This window comes from Hydra vulgaris, chromosome 02 (genome assembly GCF_038396675.1).
Source record: "Hydra vulgaris chromosome 02, alternate assembly HydraT2T_AEP".
NCBI classification, from domain to species: domain Eukaryota; kingdom Metazoa; phylum Cnidaria; class Hydrozoa; order Anthoathecata; family Hydridae; genus Hydra; species Hydra vulgaris.
The window spans coordinates 59,010,385-59,035,767 of NC_088921.1; the positions used below are offsets into that span (position 1 = coordinate 59,010,385).

General features: G+C 26.7%; 1 protein-coding gene across 1 annotated transcript; it reads right to left on the reverse strand.

Moving 5' to 3' along the window:
* Positions 1–6,747: 6,747 nt before the first annotated feature.
* LOC100205388 (4-trimethylaminobutyraldehyde dehydrogenase) lies at positions 6,748–24,727 on the reverse strand. The gene is made up of 7 exons (XM_065791533.1): positions 24,344–24,727; positions 21,603–21,758; positions 21,242–21,504; positions 20,992–21,132; positions 15,381–15,569; positions 13,305–13,534; positions 6,748–7,143 (listed from the first exon to the last, which is right to left on the reverse strand). The coding sequence occupies exons 1-7, from the start codon at positions 24,717–24,719 to the stop codon at positions 6,933–6,935; spliced, it is 1,566 nt and encodes a 521-aa protein (XP_065647605.1). The 5' UTR covers positions 24,720–24,727; the 3' UTR covers positions 6,748–6,932.
* Positions 24,728–25,383: the final 656 nt, after the last annotated feature.

Genomic DNA, 25,383 nt, shown 5'->3' on the forward strand with positions numbered 1-25,383 from the left:
TATTTATACAATTTTTAAATAAATGTTTAAACTTAAATATTTATTTTACAGTTTACTTAATTTTATACTTTTAAAAAATGCACATTTATTGCATAAATTAGTTCCTGTAAACCTCTTAATGCTCTAAATGCTCACACAATCAAACAATGGTAGTTCACCATTTCTAACTCTGAATCAGAGGATTCTTTAAATTGATGTCATTTCTTAATACAAACTTTTAAAGCTTTTAACTTTATTTCCCCAAATGCTGTGAAAAGTTATATACTTAGTAAAATAGATTATATAATACAAAAAGAATATATTTTTACATAAAATATTTCAGCAACTTGAAAACTTTTGGATATTTTGTAGTTACTAAAGTTTTTAACTTTATTTAATAATAACTACAAAAGTTATTATTACTATTATTATTACAACTATTATTACTATTTTATTGTGCATGCGTGTATGCATGTATATATATATATATATATATATATATATATATATATATATATATATATATATATATATATATATATATATATATATATATATATATACATACATACTTATATATATATAAATATAAAATATTGCAATCCATTCAACTCTATCAAAAATTTGCAATCTTTGCTTATATGAAAAATTTTGAATTTTAACTAAATTTTAAACAAGCTGATTTCAAAATGCAGGCTCAAGAATAAATTTTTTTTTGACATTGGGATTAGCTAAACTTTTGCTCTTTTCTTTGATTGCTACCATGTTTTTTTTTTTAGTAAACACAATATATATTGTAATTTTTAGTGTTTTTTATATATATGTATATAGGTGTGTCTATATATATATATATATATATATATATATATATATATATATATATATATATATATATATATATATATATATATATATATATATATATATATATATATATATATATATATATATATATATATATATATATATATATATATATATATATATATATATATATATATATATATATATATATATATATATATATATATATATATATATATATGTATGTATGTATATCTAAAACTTTTTTCCAGCACAAAATGTAAAAATATATTAAAAAATAGTACAAAAAAATACTTTTACAATAAAAAAATTGAACTAAAAGTTAAAGAAAGTATTCATATAGGATGGTAATTACCTGTTATGAATAAACAAGTAAACCATGTTAAAATCACTTTTACCATTTAAAATAATTCACCGGTTCTTTTGTTATATTTGACAATTGTTAAATGATTTTTAATCATTTTTTTTGTTTATATTATATATAGCTTGTTATCAATTTTATGGCTTTTATTATGACTATTTTCACAATTATATATTTTATACTGTTGTATAATTGTGTATTTTATACTGTTTTTAACAAAATATATTTTAACTAATGATGACTATATATAGTCGAAACATGTCTTAATTTCAATAATAAAATATTTTTAAATAAAATTAAAAAATTGTCTTATTTTTAAAAGTGTATATATATATATATATATATATATATATATTATATATATATATATATATATATATATATATATATATATACACACACACACACAAATTATTAATTTAATAATCTTCAAATGTTTATTTTTGCATTATTAGATAAACCTTTGATAAAACAGTGTGCATTACCAACTGTGAAACATGGTGGATGTAGAACTTTTTTTTAAAAGTTCAAACATGAACATGTTTGAACTATTACGGAAAAAAGTTCAAACTATTTTGAACTTTATTTAAATTATTTTAAAACATGCAAAAGTAATACAAAATATACATAAAAGTATTTATTTATTTATCATCATTGATTAGGACAAAAGTAAATAATATCAATGAGTACTCTCGTTTGCTTTAAAAAAGTTAGCGCATCAAAGTTTTGTCATTTAAAGATATTCTTCTTATTTTAGTAGCAAAAAGCTACTCTCGGCTTCTGCAGATGTAGGAGGAATTGTTTGAAGAGCTTTGAAAAGTAAATCTAAATATTTGGGCCTAGCTTTGCTAGCTTCCTTTTGAACAAGGCTTGTTCCAATTTCCTGATGGTCATGTTTCATTTCAGTGTCTGATTGTTCAATAAAAAGTTTGAGTTGTTGAGCTAAATTCAATTCATTTTTGATAAATTCAATTCATTTTACGTTATCAGTTTTACTACCAGCATTTACTTCCTTGTCATCATCAGAGTTATCATCAGATGGCTGAAATAATTGCTGAATGAGATTAGAAGCAAAATTAGAAATTGTCTTTTTTTTTAATCTTGTTGCCAAATCGGTCATCTTTATTTAAAACATTGGGATTTGACAAGTACTTCATGAGATGTATTAAATGAATGTTTCTTCTTTCAATTATTCTATATTCAAATATCAATTTTAGTGGTTTTAAAGCAACACAAAATTTATTTATGACATCAAGCTCATTTTTAGTTAGAAGAAAATATTCATATCAATCAGAGCTAAAAATGTTCAAATATATCAATAGTACTGCTGCATATTGTCCTTGAATCACAAACCAAAGCTTTTTTTTTCCAAACTTTTCAATTATATTTGGTTGAAGTTCATCATCATTGTTCACTGGTGATCTACGAAATTTTTTAACAAGTTTCCTTATTTCTGCCACACTTTCTTGATATTTAAGTTTCAATAATGGAATAGAATCTTTACTAACTGCATGAGCAGTTTGAATATCATCACCAACTTCAGTCTTATCTTCATCATCACTGTAACCTTAATCATAATCTACAGCTTCCATATCACCATCAACAGGGTTATTATCAGAACCATGTGCATCAACTTTTTTTTTTGTAAAGAGCACATCAATCACAAATAGATGAATAGCTTGGTTGTAACACATTTGATGTTCAGGTTTAGTGTCATGAAAAAAGTTTTTCATTAAGCTAGCTTTATCAGTAACAGAAGCTACAATATCTTTGGCTAAATTTAAATTAAATTAATTAAGCTTATCGCTGATCAATTTAACGGCTTTTGTTGCTGGCATTGTACCTTGGATTCTTAACATTCCAAGCAATTGAAATCCTTCATTATGATATAGATTTAAGTTCATATATCTTCTGTTTTTTACTGAAGTATACTCATCAAATGTAAGACTAAATTTACATTTATCTTTAAGTTTCATCTTCAAAGAACTTATAACTTGTTTCTTGACTAACCTGGAGTATTTAATGACAAGATCGCAAACGGTTTGAAGACTTTGAGGGATTTGGTATCCCTGGACACAAAATGCTGATAGCAAAGTTTCACTTTTAGCTATGGTGTGAAAGCTGATTCCATCAATAGCTGATAGTTGACTCAAAATTTCAGGTAGAGTTTTATGATCATCCTTGTGAAAAACTTTTAATTCACAGTATTTTGGCAGCATATTTGTTGCAGCCTTGGGCGCAGAGTTATTGCATTTAAGAATTTCAATTTCGTGTTTTGTTTTTAATTGCCTTGTAATAGCTGTTGTTGTTGAGCCAAGTGTTTTGAGAATAATTTTACAGAGTTTTCACTTTGTAATAGCTGTTGTTGTTGAGCCAAGTGTTTTGAAAATAATTTTACACAGTTTTCACTTTGAACTCTGTAATTCTTCGAAAAATTCGAAATTAGCTCCATGCCTCAGACTTCTAGTTGTGCTTACATAACTTATTCATATTTTTTAACTAAAACTTTTATTAGCTTGTCAAAGCTATATAAACTCATCTTTTTTTTTTAATTCAGAAATTTGAATGATGGGTATCACTACGATGGGATTTCTTTAACAATTAAAAATATGTAACGCACGTAACTTTTAATTTTAAAACTTAAAAGTAATGTTCTAAATCATTTGTTTACATATTGCATTTGTGAATTAAAAGTGTTGCTTTTGAAAAAAAGTATTGCACAACAAAAATTAAGAGTAACAAAAACTGTCTAAAAAAGTCAAAGTTTAAAAAAATTTTTGGTTTAACTATTAAAAAATGATAATAATTTACCTAATTTTGATATACATTAGGGTTATAATTTTTTTAACTTTTGTCACAGTTTTAATTGGCCATAGTTTTAAAACCTGAGAAAATGATAGTTGATATTTAAATTTCATAGTAATATTGAATATAGTTAAAAAATGTCCCCCACCCACCCACAATTAAGTAATGCTATAAAAATATTGTTGTTTTTATGACTATTATGGAAGTATTTGATTTTTAAATTGGCTATAAAGCATAAAACACACCTAAGTAAAAACTATTTTATGTACTTGTGTAATATGCTGGTCGGAACTGAAATATTACACAAATACAGAAAATAGTTAATACTAATGCGTTTTATGTTTTACTCATTTCTTTTGTCTTTACCCATTTCAATGTCTTTTTTAATTAATTTTATATTTATACAGTTAATTTTTAAAGAAAAGTATTTTTATTAAAATAATATTAAAACATAGAACATTACTAACATATATTATCCATGCATTTTAGATTTTTCTAATATGTCAAATAAATATAGCAAAACTATTGTTGACAAATATTCAAGAGTATGGACAAAAAATTTAGTTTCATTTAAAAAACGTATAACATCAAGAATTGGTCTACCCTTTATTGAAAAACCATTGGAATCATTTAATAGAATGCTAAAAAAAACTTTTATTATTGGACTTTACAGCTACCTGGCATCAATTGAAAAAAGCAGAAAAGAAAAAGTAAAGTTAATTGCTGTCCAAATAAGTAAATTATGGAACAAACTCAACTTTCCAAGTATTTCTAAAAAATCAGTTGGAAGAAAAATTGAAAAGGTTATAGAAAAACATGACAAGTATCTTAAAAAGCCTGGCAAAAAGGAAGAATGCTCTGTTTTTGGAGATCTTTTTGATATCACCAATATTAAGGGCATATGGCTTAGTCTAGAAGATAAAAAATTTTATAACATACAATTATTAAGTTCAGGAGAAGTTAGTCACAGTACTAACACACAAGTGTCATTACATCCTTCAAAAGTCAGAGTTTGTAATGCAAAAGATACAACTTCTACAAGCAAAGCAAATAATTGTCCAGTTAGCAGTTCAACTGCATCAGAAGAAAGTGGTTCAGATTTAGATTCGCAAGACAATTATGAACCAGTGGAATTAAAAAAATCAAGAAAGAGAGTATATAATAGAACAAAGTTAGCATCTAATCTTGTGATAACTGAATCTTTAAGTACAAATAAATCAGCTAGAATCTGTGAAAAGTTATTTGAAAAAGGCATTGAAATAGAAACTCCAAGCCAGACAGGAATATGGAGATCAACTATAAGGCAAGGGGAAAGCATGAAGAAAATTGTTGCTAAAATGGTACAAGAAGAACAATTCTGCCTACATTTTGATGGAAAGAAAATAAACAAGACTGAATACCAAGTTGTGATTTCAAAATGAGAAAAGGAAAATTAACTTAGGAATTCTTAAATGTGAAAGTGGAAAACCCAATGATATTTTTGAAGCTTTTAAAAAATTGCTAATTGATTTTGATGCATGGAAATGTATTTCAATGATTATATGTGACACAACAGCAGTAAACACAGGAAGATTAAATGGTATAGTTGTAAAAATACAAAATGAAATGGAAACCAGAGACTTTACTAAACCACAATATTTAGGATGTCAGCATCATATACTGGATCTCCATTTTAAAACACATTTTGCATCATTTTGTAAATTGTAAATCAACAAGCCCTGGTTTTGATTATAAATTTGTGAAGGATTTAACTGAAAAATATGAAAATCTTCAAAAAAATTATACATATGAAGCTGAGCCTAATCATTACATAAACTCGGGATGGCGAGATGACTTCAAATTCCTTTATGAGTTATGTGAAGCTTTTAGTTACTTCAAGAATCATAAAAAATTACCAAAAATTAAGTGGCACAAACTTCCTCCATTGCACAGTGCTAGATGGAACTCTAGAGCATCATATGTTCTTCTTGCCTATTTTCTTATACCAACATGGAGGTGTGAACTTGAAAGTCCAGCAACTTTTATTGCAAATCAATGAAAAAAACTTTGAGCAAACAATTATTTGATGATAATTATATGACTATATGCTTGATGCATTGACTGAAATTAAGTGTACAGCTGCTTTAAAGTGCTTTATGAAACACTGGAGCAAAGAAGATAGTGTAGTTCATATTCCAAGAGCAAACATCATTGCTGAACGAGGCGTTAAATTGATGGAAGATCTCCTTCAAAATTCAAAAAAATGGGAATATGCAAATGTGAAATTTATTGGAAAGAATGACCTGTGAAGCGTTAAAACTAACTTGCTGAAAAAAATTACATTTATTGATCCACTTCAATGATATGTAGTTTATAAATACTAAATATAATTTACAATTAGTTTTATTTATTTTTGTGGCTGTTCATAAATGGGTTGGAAATAAGCTTTGTGTCCTCATGTAATCTATGAAAAATCATGTTATTATCAAGGGGGAGGGGGGATATTTTTGCAACTAGACTACCATTAAACCAGTTTTTTATCAATCACTCAACATTTCTCAGGTTATAGAAGTATGGCCACAACAGATTCAAAAAATGTCATAATCCTAACATACATGTTCGAACTTTAAGAGAAAAAGTTTGAGTTTGAACCTGTTAAAAAATGGCAAAAGTTCGAACGCTCAAACATGAACATGTTTGAACTAAAAACCTTTAATTAAAAATTAATCTAAGGGACAGGAAGCATCAATTAAAAATTAATGTAAGGAATCTTTTTTTAGTCAAAAATTAAAAAACAATTTCACTAGTAAATATTTATTTAAAAATGTTTCTCTACCTTTAAATTAATAGATATACTTTAATTAACTTTTTAAATAAAAATTAAATATATTTTTAAAATTATTTATAAAGAAAAAAATAATAACTTGATTTAGAAAACAAAAAATTTATAATCAAAAAATATGAATATAAAAATATAAAAAGATTATTTAAATATACTATCAACTTCATTCAGTTCAACATAAACACTCTTTGTTTGTGTATAATGTTCAATTACTTGTGTTCCATTTTCACGACCAATACCAGACATCTTATTGCCACCAAATGGCACTTGCACTGGATACATATTGTATGTATTTATATAACAAGAACCAGCTTGAAGTTTAGCTATAAATTTGTGAGCTCTTGAAATATTTCTAAAATAAAAGTAATAAGAACATTTTAAAATAAAAAACTTTTAATTTCTAATTTCATTGTATTAATTAATTTATAATTATATTACTATAAACAAAAATTAAAAATTTATAAAAAAAAAATTAAGTATTTTGTTTTTTTATTACATACTCTGCTGAGAGAACTTATCAGAGTAGTTTATCAATCAGTTACAATATTTGTACTTTAAATATGGTTGGGCACCTTTACTTATCAATCATTTACTTTTACTGTTTTTTACTTTATTAGTTCTCAATAGTTTACTACTGTCTGTATCATTATTTTAGTTTCTCAATAATTTACTACCTGTCTGTATCATTATTTTAGCATTTAACTGCCTAGATCATTATTTTTTCTTTATTTCTGTTTTTGTATGTGTTTCTTGTACTTTACTGTTTATATTAGATGTTTTGGGTATGTTTTCCTATATTGCCTTATTGTCTATATTTTTTCTAAAAACATGCATAAACTCAGGAGAGGCTTTTCGGTAGTGAGGTGCATTGTATTGCAATAATGACAAATATAATATGGGTTACTATGGGTTACAGGTAATGGAAAAGACAACAAAGATGCATCTTAGACATTTTAAAAGTTTGAGGCCAAAACTAACAAATATTTTCAATAAATTTTTTTCTAGGACATAAATGAATATCAGAATTTTTGATTAAAATGGTATATTTTTATTTTATCCCCTAAAATTAGTATAATTTACATTTTAAAGCAGCTGAAATTAGTTATTACAGGGTGCATCATTTTTATTTAGATTCATAGTACAGTTTATGAACAAAAAACATACAAATTTTATGTATGTTTTTTGTTCAAAAGGAAATGGCTGTTTTTAAATCTAGCAAAGCTAGACTCAAATATTTGATTTACTTTTCAAAGCTCTTCAAACTATTCCTCATAGATTTGTAGAATCTGAGAGAGCCTTTTCTAGTCTTGGACTTTTTTCTACTAAAATAAGAAGTTCTTTATATGATGAAACTTTGATGCATAACAATACCATTATTTTAGATAGAACAAAATAATATGCTTTTAAAAAAGATTTAACAAAGATTGAGTTTAATGCAGTGGAAGTAAAAACTTATCTCATAATAAACTACCATAGATAAGCATAAGGTAAAAAAACTTGTAAAATAAAGGCTAAGCTCGATGGGTCCTTTTTCAGTATTGGCATTTTTTTTTACCTCTTTACTGATGTCTTCCTTAACCTTGTTTTCATCTTTAACATGTAACTGCAAATGTATATTTTTAAGCTCAACAGAAGCTTTTGTAAAATTTTACCCTCTGTTTCAAGAGTGAACTGTTTTTACTCCAATACGGTCTTCCAAAAAGTTTCTCAAGCCTTTGTCTTAATCTTGTTTTTCAAATCTAGTATATTGACCCAAAAGACTTTTTTTAAGTAATTTTCAAAGTTTTTCTGATTTGCTAAAATTTGACAGAGCTTCTTTTTTAATTTTTCTTTACACGGTTTTTCTTACCATACTGTTTGACTAGTTTTTTGAGAAGAGTTTTTTAGTTAAGTGCCAATGATAACACCAAACCCTGTCATTATCAAGAGTTTCTTAACCTTCGCTAAAGTATACATACGATTTAGTTATATGTCTACTTTGAAGTAGGCATATAACTAAATTAAACTTTTTGGTAGATTTAGGCAGTTTAGATTGCAAGTAAACTAGATGTTGTAAAACATCCATGCCTGTTTAAAGCTGAACCTCTAAATTATTTTTTATTGAGATAGACTGACCTAGAACTGACCTCTGTATCTTTTTTTATTACCTATAATTACCTGAAATCGCTGGTTTAGATGCTTTAATAATAAATATTTTCTTTTCTTTTTTTAATTAAATTTCAGCTCACATTTTTTGCCCAAACCACACAGGTCTCCTTTTCATTTGTATACTTTTATTGCAATTTATAACTATTTATCATTATTATGAACTAATAACTATATCTAATCACTGCTTAATATATCATATAATAAAATTAAGGTATTTTATGTAATATGTTTTTATATTTTAAATAGTATAAACAACCTGTTGTATCTTAGATGTAAAGCATATTCATATGGTCTCTTATAAAACTTAAAACGTAAAATTGTAGCAATAACAAATTAAATAATATAACAATAATGAATAATTTAATAACAATAATAAATAATTTCGACCACTTTAAAAAATAAGTTAAACTACTTTTTAGGGGAGAAAAAAAACTTCAACTTGATTGTGGACTATTTAAGGATTCATATTAGTAGATTTGTTTGACTGCAATTAAAGCAGGCTGTAATATCCTCCTTACAATACTGTTTGAGATGCAAAAGAACAATGTATGCTAAGTAATAAAAACAATATAAGTATAACTGATTACTCAGCTTTTGCTGATCTACAAAGTTTGTTAAACCATACTCTTGCTCGCATAGTTAGTCAGTGAAAAGACTGATTATGGCTCAGAAGCCTAGCATAAAAAGTTTAATCAAATCTTTATATTAATAGGTACACTGTTTATATTAATAGATACACTGTTTATATTATTAGGTGCACTGTTTATATTAATAGATACACTGTTTATATTATTAGGTGCACTGTTTATATTAATAGATACACTGTTTATATTATTAGGTGCACTGTTTATATTAATAGATACACTGTTTATATTATTAGGTGCACTGTTTATATTAATAGATACACTGTTTATATTATTAGGTACAATGTTTATTTTAATAGGTACAAGAGTAATAATAAAAGCTACAGTCTACTAGTTTAATTGATAATATCCTACTCTATTGATAATAATTTAAACAAACGTATCTCTGCCAAAAAAAACTTGATATCCAATGACTTATTGTTTTATTTACAAGTGAATTGTTTATTTATGCATTTAGTGAAAATAAATTGATCTGGTAAGAGAATAAATGTTTTCATCATGCAGTAAAAATTTTGATAGAAGTTCACTACCAGGTTTATAAATGACCTCCAGTTACTTGATGCATTTTAACTTTGCTAATGTTTATTTTATGTTTACCAATAACATTCGGTTTTCACTGAAAAAACCTTTGAACCTATAATTATTTTATGCATACCAATAACATTCAGTTTTCACTGAGAAAACCTTTGAACCTATAATTATTTTATGCGTACCAATGTTATTTGGTTTTTACTGAAAAAACCTTTGAACCTATAATTATTTTATGCATACCAATAACATTCAGTTTTCACTGAGAAAACCTTTGAACCTATAATTATTTTATGCGTACCAATGTTATTTGGTTTTTACTGAGAAAACCTTTGAACCTACAAAAACCATGATGTTTATACACTAAAAAAGTTTTAAGTTATTAAATTGTAAACTGAGTCATAAAAAAAAAAAATCATATCAGCCTATATAAAATGACATGCCATATGCAATTCTTTGTTAATTGTTTGAGTTTTCTTATCAAGGCTTTTTTTAATGTTTTCATTTCTAAAATGATGAATGTTAGATCCTCCACTAACATATTTTTGAACTATGCTATATTTTCATATTAAAAAAAACACCTCATTAGAAGTAGCTATGCAGCTCATTCTGTTATCTACTAATGAGGGTACAGCTTTAAAACTCGGTTTAATGATCATGAGGCCAGGTGGTAGTGAAATTTACCAAACTCTAAAAGAAGCTAATTCCATAAACAGCTGTGAAATACCAGTATTAACAGTGAAATATCAGAACATTAGCCATGCTAAGTATGAATGATGTCCCTGTTAGTGCTATTAGTGTGCATTGTCAAGGCTGCATAAAAAACTTTTTACTACAAATTAGGTTGATTAGCAGTAATGAGACAGCTGCACAGTTTATTATTGAGGGTGACAAATAATACATATGCTGAGGGTGACAAGTAATACATGTTGAGGGTGACAAGTAGTACATATATTGAGGGTGACAAGTAAAACATGTGTTGAGGGTGACAAGCAATACATATGTTGAGGGTGACAAGTAATACATATGTTGACTCAAAGTTTCTCTAATAATTTAAATCATGGCTATATAGTCAATAAATATTGAATATAAAAAACAATCATTACCAAAAAAATACTGAACATAAAAAATTAATCATTGCCACTAAATTGTTTTAATCTTATACATTTGAGGTTTTGGAAGAATCTTTTTACCCATAAAATCCTATTTTTTGCTAAATTCACTGCTCTTTGTAAAAGTTTTAATTTAGTTTCTTCTTCGGATCTTTCAGATGTTTCAGGTCAGTGGCTCTAGTATAACCTTCTAGAATAAAATTCTCAATATCTTACCTAGATTGTTAAATTTTTCCAGACAAACCAATTCACTTATGTTACCTCCTTAAAATTTGTGTGGTTTAGACTATGCTATGATTTCAATAAAATCTTCATTTCATACTTTTTTCTAAATCAGATTCACCTAATCACTGTACTTCTCACAACTAAATTTACTTTTGTGATTTTTCAATGTACCTTGTAGTTGATATTTTGCAGCTTCTATTTTTAGTTAATAACTGTTTTGTTCATCTGTTTTACAAGAACAACTCTCTTGAAATTGAAACTTTGTCTGGTGCAAAGGTCTCAGATTACTTAATTTTCATCTTAAAAGTTAGATTCTAGAGACTTTTAATTAGAAGAAAACCTTTATTAGCGTCATTAACAATAGAAAATCTAAGATGTTATCTATCATCCATGGGTTTGATTTCATTACAACTCCCAAAGATAAGGCAGAACTATTTGCAATGGACTTTTCCTCCAACTAATTCTTCAACTTAATTACCATACTCTTCCCAAAATCCCAGAAAAAGAGGTTAACCCATCGCTAGATATCCAAACCATGCCTGCTTTTAATATTATTTTCAAACTCAAACTCCTCTACAGATTTTGGTATTGACAACAGACCACAGTTTTACAAAAGTGTTCACTAAATCTTAAATACTTTCTAAAATATTTAACAGGTGTTTAATTGAGTCTCATTTTATTTCCTGCTAGAAAACTCTTTTCTAATCACAGCAATAGTCATCCTTGATGAACAACACTCTTTTCATTGCCAGTAATCTCTGGGGTACTTCTCCTGCATTGTTTTGCATCTAAGTGGCTCTATTTGCTTTTGATACAGTCTTGAGCATAACCTATAAATTTCTTATATGTATAAGTATGGAAAACTGTTGTCACATTTAAGCTGGTTCTTTTAATAATGCCTTTTTTCTTCCCAAAACTGAATTAAAATGTAGTAAGTCCTACTCTAGTTGCCATTGTCGTAAACTGCACTTCTGTCTTATCTACAAGGTTAATATAGTTGCATCTCAAGCAAGCTATTATCGCTTGCTCCATCAAACCAAACATAATCTCACTTTTCCTAACTTAAACAATAAATAGCTTTTACAACTTCTGTCAAACATTTTCTTGCTCTTAAACTTTCTTCTTCAGCCCCAAACTTAAACAGTGGTTGCTTGCAGCCTTGTTGGAAGTAAATTTTTTTTTAAAAATAAAAATTTACTTTTTCATAACTTATTATTATATCTTATGTTTCCTCTATTATCTTTTACTAACTTATAGTCAGTGATGTATCCAGGTAAATTTTGATACTGGTATACCGGTATGGGCGCCCAAATTTTTAACCTAAACTACAGCTTGAAGTATTTCAATACTTATATAATACTTACACAAGTTTGTTTTTTATAGAGTGAAGAGGCTACGTTTGACTGTTTTCAATAGCATTTTAATATTTTTCGTGCCAATTGGTACTTGAGATCAGGAAATATGTTGACACTACCAATTGTTAAGTCATTTACTAAAAAATAAAAAAAGGTCCTTAATGTGTCCGCATACTGGTATGCTCAAAAATTTTTTGGATATGCCACTGATAGTGTAAGATAATATAGTGGCTGTCAAAACTAAATAATGTCTGTCTGACAGAGTTACAACTGCAGCAAAAAAAAACTGAATAGTGTCTGCCAGACAGAATCATAACTGAAGCAAAAAAACAGAATGTAAACATAATATTTTCATAAAATGTTTTTAAAAGTTACATTGCGTTTTTTAACAGAATAACTTCTAAATTGAAATTACAGTGCATAAATACTTCTCTTTAATCTCATAAATGTATTAAAAAAGTAGTTTTAAAGCGTCAAAAAAATTTACGAAAAAATTCTCACTTTGTAAATACACCTGCAGCAAGACCAGTTGTGGTACTGTTTGCTCTATTTAAAACTTCTTCTTCGTTAGAAAATGGCATGACACACATAATAGGTCCGAAGTGCTCTTCTTTTATAATTTCCATACCATCATGACAGTGTGTCATAATACATGGATTTATATAGTATCCATTTGCAAAAGATCGATTCTCAAACTTAGGCTTATCACCACCACATAAAATCTTGGCTCCCTAAAATATAAAATAAAAATATAAAATTTATGTTATTATAATATCAATATACTAATTATAAATATCAATATGTTTATTTATTTTAATTTAGTAGACAAGAAAAAAGAAAAAAAGAACTTGGGTTATCTTAGGGATTTTTTGGAAATTAATTATTTAATAAATATCTTCACTAAACATTACTGAGCAATAACCTAATACCTTTTAAGCAACAAATCTCAAATAATTTGAACTTTTTTGAGCTTGATGAAATCTAAGATCAAACCTGGAGCTGCCCTTATTTATTCTATTGTAGAATAGTTAACGCTAAAAAAAAAGTACACAAAAAGGTTGTGTACCTTTAACTTATTAGAACTGGGCTTTTAAACTAGACAAAGTTTTGAAAAAAAGAAATTAAAAAAAAAACACGTCATTTATAAATGATTCAGCAGCTAAAAAGTTGCATCAAATTTAATCAAAATAAAGCAAGAAACAATCAAACTATATCAATCAAAGTGTGGAAGGGTAGGCATAATTCAAGAATTAAAAATTTTAATAACATATACCTTTATTGAAAAAAATTTTAATTCATTTATCAGCAAATATAAATCGAATATCAGAATCTCAACATCGATAAAAATAAACTGTTTTAGCTCAACACAGACTTATTCTTACACTATTGGCTTCAACTACAATCAAGTATCAAAAATATGAATCACTGAGTCTAACAACACTTTAAATTTTTACAACATTTCAAAATAATGTCACAAACAAATGTCAGGCTTGCCATGGTGCCATTGACAAAACAACTGTCTTTTCAAGAATTGAAGTAGCTCAGCAAATTTGACAAAGGTACTTCTGAAAGACAAAGTATTTTTGTTTTTTTGGCATTATGTGACATTACTGCAATAAAAGTGCACTGAAAAAAATGGCAAAAAAAAAAGATAGCAAATACAAAGTAGAAAGAAAGTCAAAAGTCTTCAAAAATGTTTGTGTCAAAAACTTGAGACCTGAGCACTAAATCATATAAAACTGATTGTTGATTAAAATGATGCTATGAACTCACTTATTGTGAAATCGGCTAACCATCTTTGTCAACTATTACAAAGCAATTTCTTCTCTTGCAAGCAATTTGCAAGACATGATGTAATTTAATTAACTGTTGAAATAATTAGTTGTACTTTAATAAAGAAAAATTTGATAAAATAAAAAAACAGCAAAATGCTGTTTTTTTATTTTATCAAATTTTTCTTTAAAGTACAACTTCAAATTCATTATTACTTCTATTTTCTTTATTAAAGTACAACTTCAAATTCATTATTACTTCTATTGACTGATTGAAAAAACGGGTGGTTTGCAGTGCATGATATTTTAAAATTTTATTCTGTTAAAAACACTAATAAAACACTTTATTCAAGAAATAATTATACTTTATTCCACAAACTATAATATGAAACCTGTTATTATTTTTCTATTGGATAAGGAAAAAGAAGTTATTGTTATAGGACTTTATTTTATTGGATAAGGAAAAAGAACTTATTGTTATAGGACTATATGTGATTGGATAACGATTAAGAACTAATAATTATAGGACTTTATGTTATTGGATAAGGATTATAGACTTCGCTTATGATAGTAGGATTTTTATCAAAAAAAAAAGAAATAATAAAAATACCACTTTCAAAAAAGCAGAAATTTAGATAAATTGTCAAACTTATTCTGCACAAAATAAACTATGTCACTAAAAAAACTTAACAAATATAAAAGATCATGTTTAAAAAAGTTGAAATAATTTTTTGATCAAATAAAACTTGATAAACATTAACTAGATACCAATATATATTTATAAATATAATCTATATAAAAACACCTCAGATACAGCTCTATTGATAAAACCTTGGACTTTTTCTAAATGTTCAAGACTGATCAAAGCACCAATATGAGTCCGAGCATCCATTGTATCACCAATATTTAAATTTCTTGTTGCCTCTACAACTTTTTCAAGAAAGTTGTCAAATATTGACTCATGTACATATACTCTTGTACCATTGGAGCAAGCCTATATTAAATGTAAAAGCACAACAGAAATAAGATAATATTTTAGCTTTAGTAATCGAACTAAGAAAATTTTATTTAAAATAAAAAAAAAAAACAAGCTTGTTACTAAATTGTGATAAAAATTAAATACATCAACAACAAATATTCCTCAATATATTATAATTAATAATATAAATAATGTTAATTTAACTAATAAATTTAGATTAAAGAATAATTTATTAATAAATGATAAAATATTCTTTTCATGGTATGAATTTTTAAGATAAGATAATTCCATGGGAATCTATATTGACGACATTGCTCAAAAATAAATGTTACCAAAATAAATTTAAGTTAGTTGTTTTTGAAAGCCAAATAAATTTCCATTCAATAAAAAAAAAATTAATTCAAAAGCATGATTTGTCCATGAAATATACAAGTTTAAATAACGTAAATTTGTTGCAAAATATAGTTTTTAGGCATAAAGTCATTTTTGGCATTATATAAGAAAAAATGTCACTATTTAAGCAGTGCTAATGTGATAATCGTATGTAGAATCTTAGACTGCAGTTTATGGAAATGTGAATGTTAACTTAATAGATTATTGCAAAAAATTTTCTTTACATGTTATACCTAATGAAATAACTAAAATTTAGTAAAGTTTTAGTGTTTTTTAACTAATTTTTTATCAGAAAAAATAATTTGTCTCAAAAAGTGCTAAGTTGGCACTAGTAAACCCATATATTTTTAAACTCCTATAACAAAATGAATAAGATGCTTTTAACTAAATTGTGCCAACTTAGCACTTTTAGACAAAAAAAAGTAAAAGAATAACCCTACCCCTTTAGTTTAAATTATAATAAAAAATATTAATGCAAATAGTTTTACATTATTTTGTACATATTTTTAAAAGGAAAAGATGTGTTCAGTAAAAGTGTATGTGTAGAAATTAAAAAAAAGGATCAAGACCAATTTTTAACCAACACTCCACCCCTACCCCAAGCCCTCTTTTTTTTTGACGAAATTTAATCTAGTTAGTACAGCCATTAATTAAAAAAAAATATTGCATCATTGAAATCTGTTTTAAATTAAAGGAATTGCAAGAGTTAAAATCAAAACTGAGATGTATATAGTAAAAAAATATATTACTTACCCCGTAAACTTGTTTATATTTTGAATTATAGATTATTATTAGATATAATTAGAGTTATTAGATAATGAACCAATAAAAATATTTATATATTTAGTTTAATAACAATGAAGCTCACTGAATCTAACTTATTTGAAATTTTTATTGCTGAGGAAAATAAACAGCCAAAAACTAATTCTGCAAATATAACAGGTTGTTTACTGATAATTGCTAAGGCTCTTGACTCCAATGAATTCACATTTGCACAAAAAATATTAGTTGAGAATAGCTAGCAAAGATCTGCATCTGAAGAAAAATAAACTTAAAAAAATGGGCTATGCTGGCATATAATTCAAGGCTGGTAAGGAAACCTTGCTTGAAGAGTATGTTAAAGAATAATTTTCAATAAGTTTCCAATAGAAATAATGTCAATTTAAACAGTTTGTGCTCTTAGTAGGCATTCATATGCAAACCAAAAAAAAAACTTTTTCAACTGCTGGTTTTAATATATTGCCTAATTGGAAACATCTCAAAAAAAAATAATCTGAAGTAACACCAATTATTATGAATTATCTTGAACTTTATTCTGGTGTTTTCTTCAGTCTATTTCAGGCTATTAAACTGACAAAGCAAAGGATACTAGAGAACATTTTTTTAGATATAAACATTGAAAAAATACTAATGAAAATAAAATTTGGAATTGATGGTGGTGAAAGCCATATTTAATTAATAAGATGTTAACACTAGTAATATCATACTGACAATGTTTTGTCCATTTTCACTTGAAACAGAAGCAGCTTTGTTGATATGGTTGCAAAAGTCACAAAATGCCCCAGTGAGTCACAAAGCGCTGAATCTTGAAATGGGAAAAGAATCAAGAGAAACTCTTCAATCATTGTCTGTCTTGAATTCGGACATAGAAGAGTTAAAAAATAAAGGTTTCCATATGTGTAAAGAGGGAAAACAATTTAATGTAAAGGTGATAGTGCAGTCATATTTAATGGGTATCAAAGCAGTGAATCTTTTTTCAGGAAGTTGGAGGTGCAAATTGTGATATGTGCACATCCTCAAAAGTGTTTGAATATTGAAAGAATTGAAAATGGTTTTGTAATCAATCAAGACACTATAACTATGAATGAAATATTTAACCAACTTGAACAAGAAGACGTTTCTTTACTTAAAAAAACACCTGATTATATCACAAGAGCTGGACAATTATTCAAACCAATTCCAGCCTGTTATGTAAAACCAATACAAGTAAATTGGTATCTTGTAATAGTGTTCATATTATTCTATATTTTTAATATTTGAACATACTTGATATCTTGATATTAAAAATTACTGATATTTTTATAGGTTCGTCATGCTTTACTGGGTACATTTGACTATTTCATGAAAACTGTTGTACATGTGAAAGCTGGTGTTTTTAATTGGTCTGAGTCCCCTTTCAGTGCTTCAAATAGATTTCTGAAGCAAGCAGAAACTTTATTAGAAACAGAGATATTAAAAAAAAAACAGGTATAAAATGGGACTAACCTGTACAATTGGAAAAAGAGGAACAACAACAACAGGTTATATAGCTAGAAAACTATTGCATAAAAAATTAAACAGGGATTTAATATTATGCAATATTTCAAAAGTTCGAATTGGTGCTCTCAGTAATTCTTTTGAGTATTTTCCTCAAAAAGAAAAATTTATGTGGATCAATATAAAAGCTATTGTACAGATTTTTATTTATTCCTATTTAACGAGTTTCCACCGGTAACAAAAAAAATATACCTGAACCATGGATCAATATGGATATGGATCAAAAAAAATATACCTGAACCATGAATCACTTCACAAACTGATTGGTCATTTTTTGGATCTACTTTTGAATAACTAGGAAAGTAGTTGGGAAGTATTTTTTGATTCAGGGTTAAAAGGTAATAACAAAATATTAAGATTGGTACAAACTAAACTCTCAAAAAAAAACTCCTAAATTATCAATTTAACAGACACTATTAACTGAATGTGGATATCCTCTGATCAAATTTTTTTTGACAAGAGATACAAGTCAAAACCATTCCGCAAATTTTGGAATGAATGAGGATATTCTGATAAATATTCTCATAAACAAAATGTATCTAATAACATTTTATCTGAAGATGACACATTTTAAAATGTTAACATATGAATAAATTATGTATTTAAGTACTTTTTTTGATAATTTTTATTGTTTTTGCCATTGATGTACCTATGTTATCTTTGTATTACAAAATATACATACATATTTATAAACATTTATACGTATTTTTGTTATAACCTATAAAAAAGCAAATTTTATGAAATTTTTAATATTTTGTTCCTTTAAATTATGACCAAAATATCCTGCAGCAAAATTATTTTTTAGTTTTTTTCAAAATTTACACATAAAAACTTTTTCAAAAAGTCTTTAATCAACCCCATAGCACTTTCTGTTCAAAAGTTATGAACCAATGTCCGTGAAAACAGCTGTTTGGCCCTCTGTGCATAAGCTGTGACCACCTATTATTCCAGTTTGAGAAAATGCGAAGTCACACACATTGTACAGCTTTTTAGAGAACTTTTATTCTTTTAAAATTAAGAGTGTTTTTTTATGCAATAACCTTTCATTAGTATTATTTTTTCTGTTATAAATTTTAATAAATGAATTTTACACTGTATTTTTGCTTCCCACTATTTAACTGCTAACCATATTACTAATTTTATTAACAGTTTAAAAGTTAGTAAGAACTGATGTGGCTAAAAATCTATTTAGGTTGACACATATTGTTTAAAACGCCTTATAATATATTACATATTTTTATGATTTCTTAAATAGTTATAATTTATAAGTGCTAAAAACCATTGTGTAAATGGCTGCCAAACTATCAAAGCACAAAAATTAAAACTGTAAAAAAGAGTTTATTGAGAAAAAATAATAATCTCAAAATTATATAAATATTGTAGACTGGTCAAAGTTTGAGGAAATAATACATTTTTAAAAGGTCATGACAGATCATAAGAAAAACATTCAGTAACAAAAGATTAAGATCCATTAATATGCAATTATACTATTTGATACTACATTATTTTATATTACATTAAGATGTAAAAAGTTTTCTAATGTTTTCTAATGTTTTTCAATTATATGCAAATATTTGAAAAACATTAGAAAACTTTGGTTTTTGAAAAAAGCTAAGAACAAGTGTACAATAATAATGGTATTCAAGGAACAGCTAAGTGGGAGCACCTTAAATGTTTACATCATTTATAATCAGAAAAGTTAGTCAAATTGTCAGACTTAAATGAAGTTGCATTTGCTCCAAAGTCGTTAGAAAGTTGTTTCTAATTGTGTTAGTTTTTTCAGATAAGATATATCATGCTTTGCTTTACTGCTCTTAAATATTTTCAAATTCTAAGGATACCATAGCATTTATAAATAAAAACCTAATAAAAAATTTTGAACATAAAAAATCTGCGGACCTGACATAAGACACAATCATCTTCTATAAGCACCAATTCAACCCTAATGTTTGACGTCTAAATACTCTGCCTCAGTTTGATGAAATCATCCTTAAAATGTATTGTAAAAAATACAAGTCTTAAGCAGTTATCTAGCAGTTGAAAAATTGAATTAACATATGTAATCACCAATACATACTTCCTATGACATTGTTAAGATATGTAAACACCTATTAGCAACTAGTCATGGTTACTTTATTCTTGGTATTTTTTTCATAAATGTTCAGCAAAATATAGAAAAATTGCAAATAAATCATACACCAGTGTTATTATCTTAATATTTTAACTTTTTTGATAGAATCTTTTGATAGATTATAGATAGAATACCTCGAGAACTGCTTTATAATATTATAGGTGAATAGGTTTGGTGACTACCTTTATTTGATAGGTGGTGGTGGCGTTGAAATTCCAATAGACTATGTATGCTAATGGTTGTTTTGTTTTTATTCAATAAACAATAAAGTTTGTTTTAAGTCTTTGAGTGATGGTTTTTTAGTAGTTTCTGAATTTCAATTTTTTTAAAGTAATTATAAAAAAAGCAACACACTTTCTAATATATTTTTAAACAACTATTGGGCACTAATCATACTAAGATGTAATAAAGACTTCCATTAAAAATGGTAGTTTTAATAAACTTATACAAAAAAGAAATGTCTTTAATTTTTGCTTTATAATTAATGAATTATGCATTTTTCGAAATGACAGGTTCAATTATATTAAAACAAAATTAAGTTACAACTCGACAAAAATCACATTTAAGACAAAATATTAAACTAATTTTTTTTTTTACTTCTCCTTGAATGATAAAATTCGCCATAAGCGCACCTTGCACAGCATTATCAATATCAGCATCTTCAAATATAACAAGTGGAGATTTGCCTCCTAATTCCAGTGTCAATTTCTTTAAAGTGGGTGCACATGCTGCCATTATCTAATTAAAAAATCTTACTTTTAACTGTCATTGCACTAAAAACTTATTATTATCAGTAACATACTACTTATATTATCAATAATAGAAATTTCACCAAATTTCACCTTACTTTTGTGCCTGTTGAAATACTTCCAGTAAATGATACTTTAGCAATATCTTTGTGTTCACATAAATACTGACCAGCATCACCATCACCTTGTACTATGTTTAAACAACCTGCTGGAAGGCCAACATCTGCCATTATCTCAGCAAAAACTACACTTGTGATTGGTGTAATAGGTGAAGGTTTATATATCAATGTGTTTCCACAAGCTAAAGCAGGGAGAGCTTTCCATGCTATGTTCAAAAATGGAAAATTCCAAGCACCAATCCCTTTAAATAATTTAACAAACAGAAAAGCATTATTTGAGACTTTATTCAATATATTTTAGTTTACCTAACATTAACACAAATAAACTTAATATATATACCTAAGCATACACCAAGTGGTTCTCGTACAGTGTATACCAAAGCACCATTATGCACAGGTATTTGTTGACCATGAAGCATGTAACATAAAGAAGCATAATAGTTAAAAGATTCAATAACAGCATCTACATCCATGCTTGATTCTGTTATAGTTTTCCCTAGTGAAATCAGATTCTGTTATAGTTTTCCCTAGTGAAATACTGTTTATCATTTCTTATTTATTTGTTCTTTTAATTGTAATTTGTCTACAAAAATCAGAAAAAAGACCTTGTTGTGTCACATAGGACCAGGTGTAGATTCAATATTCGATTTGATTTTAGAAATCTGCAATAGATTCGAGTTGATTTGATGATTACAATTATTTTAGAATTCTAATATTTGTAAAATTGTGAATTGATTCTTAATATTTGTAAACTTCTTTAAATTTAGGTGCAAAACTATAAAAGAAATTTGTTGCTAAGGTGCAAACTTAGATACAAAATTATATTTCATATGAATTGATTTTTAATATATTACTTTTAAATGAAATATATACTTTTATATAAAATATTTAAAAGTATATATCATTTAAAAGGAGAAATATCTCTTTAAAATTATGCAAATAACATTATTAAAAATTTCATGAAATTGGTTTTTTTTTTTAATTATAAAACTTCATTATTTTATTCTGGGTTTTAAGTTTTTCCATTTTTAACATGTGTATTTGCATATTTTAACATATGTATCTGTGTATTAAATGAATTCACTCATAACAAGGCAGCAACCACTATTTAAGTTAGGAGAACAGAAAACAAAAAAGAGTTGAAGAACAAAAAAATTAGGATTATCAACATTGCAATAATTATTAAAAAATTGGTTTTTACTTGATTTAAAATTTACCAGTCAATGCAAGCTCCAAGCTGTTACATAAAAGAGACCCAATTCTCTATCATCTGCCTGTATTAAACAAGCAAAAAGTGATAACATTTTGTTAAAACTAAAGCATAGAGTTTTATCATCAGAGCCACTTTAGAAGTATAAATATCAGCAAATACATTAACATGAACCAAGAATAAAACCTTGTTGTAATCAAGAAGTTACTTATGGAGAAAACCAGCTTTCCAGATTTCATCGCAACTAATATTTCAAAAGCAATAGCAGTGATCTGTTTCTTTAGGATGACAGGAAGAGTTTAATCATTAGATTCAAGAGATAAATTAGGTTAAAAGTTTTTTTCAAACAGTTCTACCTTATCATGGAAGAGGTATAAAAGTCAGATTTATGTATAAGGGATGGATTGCTAGGTCTGCTTTTGTTAGTGACATAGTTAAAGACTATACTTAATCCTCTTGACCCTAACTTCTAAAATAAAATACAAGATTTAGAAATCTGAGAATGGTCCTTTGCACCATTTTTTACTTTACTTTTTACTATTTTGCATTAATTTCTTGAAATGTTAAAAATGAAAGAATGATTACACTTAGAAGGTAAAATCAGCTACACAAGAGAGAGAGAACCATGGGAGGGTTGACTTAAAATTGATGGGAAGAAATAAGAGCTTCTATACATACTTGGTGCATGAATCACAAAAAAGAATTCACAAAAAAGAACTCAGCCTTAAGATAGTAGTAAGAAGTGCAATGATAGCGTGAATCTGATGTAGAAGTATGAGATAAAAGTTTTAGTGAGATCATAACATGAACTAACACCTAAAGGAGAGCAAGGAGAAACTATACACAATTTAAGGTCAGAGACAAGTCACAAATCAAGGAGTAAAAGCAAGTAATAAGGGTTGACTGAAAAACAAGTCACAAAGTTAACTGTTGAGAAAGAAAAAAGTTTTGAGTTAGATAAGAGATCTGGATAAGAGATTGAGCAAGAAAAAAGCAAGCAAGCTGACATTTACTAGAGCCAACCCAATCAGTGTGATGCATTAGTCACTAACAACAACAAAAAGGGTTGAGGAATAATGAGATAATGCTTGATCAATTTGACCAGAAACAAACATTGGTAAATAATGGATTGAAACAATTTGATGGTAATAGTTTTTTTATTGTTTAATATTTTTAAGTACTTTATTGATATTTTTAATTATTAAAAAACTTGACTCTAATTCCTGCAATTCAAACCTTAAAGTGATCTTAAAAAAGTGAAATAAAAAATACTAAATTCAGTAAAAAATACAGTATCATTATAGACAATGAAAATTTACAATATTACATACTTACAATATTTACAATATTACTTACTAAAAAAAATGTAGTTAATCTTGCATACTACCCCTTTAAGTAAAACTACAAATATGTGCTTAATAAAAAATTAGGTTCACCTAATAATGTTATGGCGAACATTATTTTGTGTTAAGCATAAGAATGTTTATAAACTAATTTAAATAAAAAAAATTATGTAAATGATGAACAGAATCTATAGAGCATTGAGAAAAAAAAGTTTAACAATATCAAAGAAGCAGTTGTAAAAATGTATTTTAAGATCCAACATGTTTTCTCACTTATTGTATATTATAATTGTTTCAAACTTATTTTCTTGTTTAACCAAAACAAGTAAAAAATGTTTTATTCAAAATAACCTCCTTATTTCAATACAGATCTAAAAAGTAAATGTGTTGTTTAAAGTAAAGTAGTAACATATTCTTCTCACTTGACTTTTTTTCTTAAGTGATGAAATAGAACCAATCAAAAACCAAAAAATACAAAAAAATTAATCCACTAACTGGAGTCTGTTTAAAAATTTACAAACTCGTTACCTGTATCTATGGTTTCAAGTCTTGCAATATCAAGTTTCTTGGATCGAATTGCTTTTGCTGCTCTTCTAAAAATACTACTGCGTTCAGATACAGCCTGGTGTGACCAAACTTCAAAAGCCTCTTTTGAATTAGCTACTGCTCTTTCAAGCTCATCTTTTCCAGAACAATAGAACTGGCCAATAATAGCCCCAGTTCCAGGATTAATGTTATTAATAACTTTCGATGAAGTGTGTAACTGTGGCAGACATCTGCGACCATCTACAAAGTTTTGATTTTCAGATGATTTAACGGCGGTAAGATTTCGTTTTTTAAACAGGTTCAAGTTTTTTCCCAGCCTAACTTTATTATGTACACATTTAAACATTTTTACTAACATACAAATGTTATAAAAAAAACTTCAGTTCAAAATTATCAATTATAAAGAAAAAGGTAAATTGAAAAACAAATTAAATAAAAAATAATAAACTTAGTACAAAAAAAATCACCATAGCTTATTGTGATACAACATTTTGCATTTTTCAAATGCAAAATATAGTATCACAATAAGCTATCGTGTGAATTATGACATTACTGGTATGTTTCCTATAAACTTGTAGGTAAAGTACAAAGTTCCATGCATGGTATGCATGGAATTTTGTCTTTTACTTTACCCCACAAGTTTATGAAAAATATACCAGTATTATTACTTCTTTGATTTGATTTGACAACTTCTTTGATTTATAAACCATAAACCTTTAAGTTCCGTTTGGTTTCAAGTTAAAACTTTTACAACCAAACAACAATATTGCTTACATGACACCTTCTGTAGCAATTGAATATTATTTAAAGTAAGACCGTAATCATAAAAGAAAATCTTAAAATGAAAAATAAACAATTTAGTTTAAACAAAATTGAGATATATTGAATATGATTTTAATTTTTTCCAAATTTTGTGATAAATCAAAGGTAGAATAAAAGTAAAAAATAAAAGTCAACATCACAGAGACATCAACACAGAGTGACATCAACACAGAGTGACATCATCACAGAGTGACATCATC

Excerpts from the sequence above, each read along its gene's own strand:
- LOC100205388 (XM_065791533.1), bottom strand. The coding sequence starts at position 24,719 with ATGTTAGTAAAAATGTTTAAATGTGTACATAATAAAGTTAGGCTGGGA. Across the intron at positions 21,133-21,241 it reads GTATTTCAACAGGCACAAAA|ATAATGGCAGCATGTGCACC; the intron begins GTAAGGTGAAAT and ends TTTTTTAATTAG. Across the intron at positions 13,535-15,380 it reads TCAATAGAGCTGTATCTGAG|GGAGCCAAGATTTTATGTGG; the intron begins GTGTTTTTATAT and ends TTTATATTTTAG.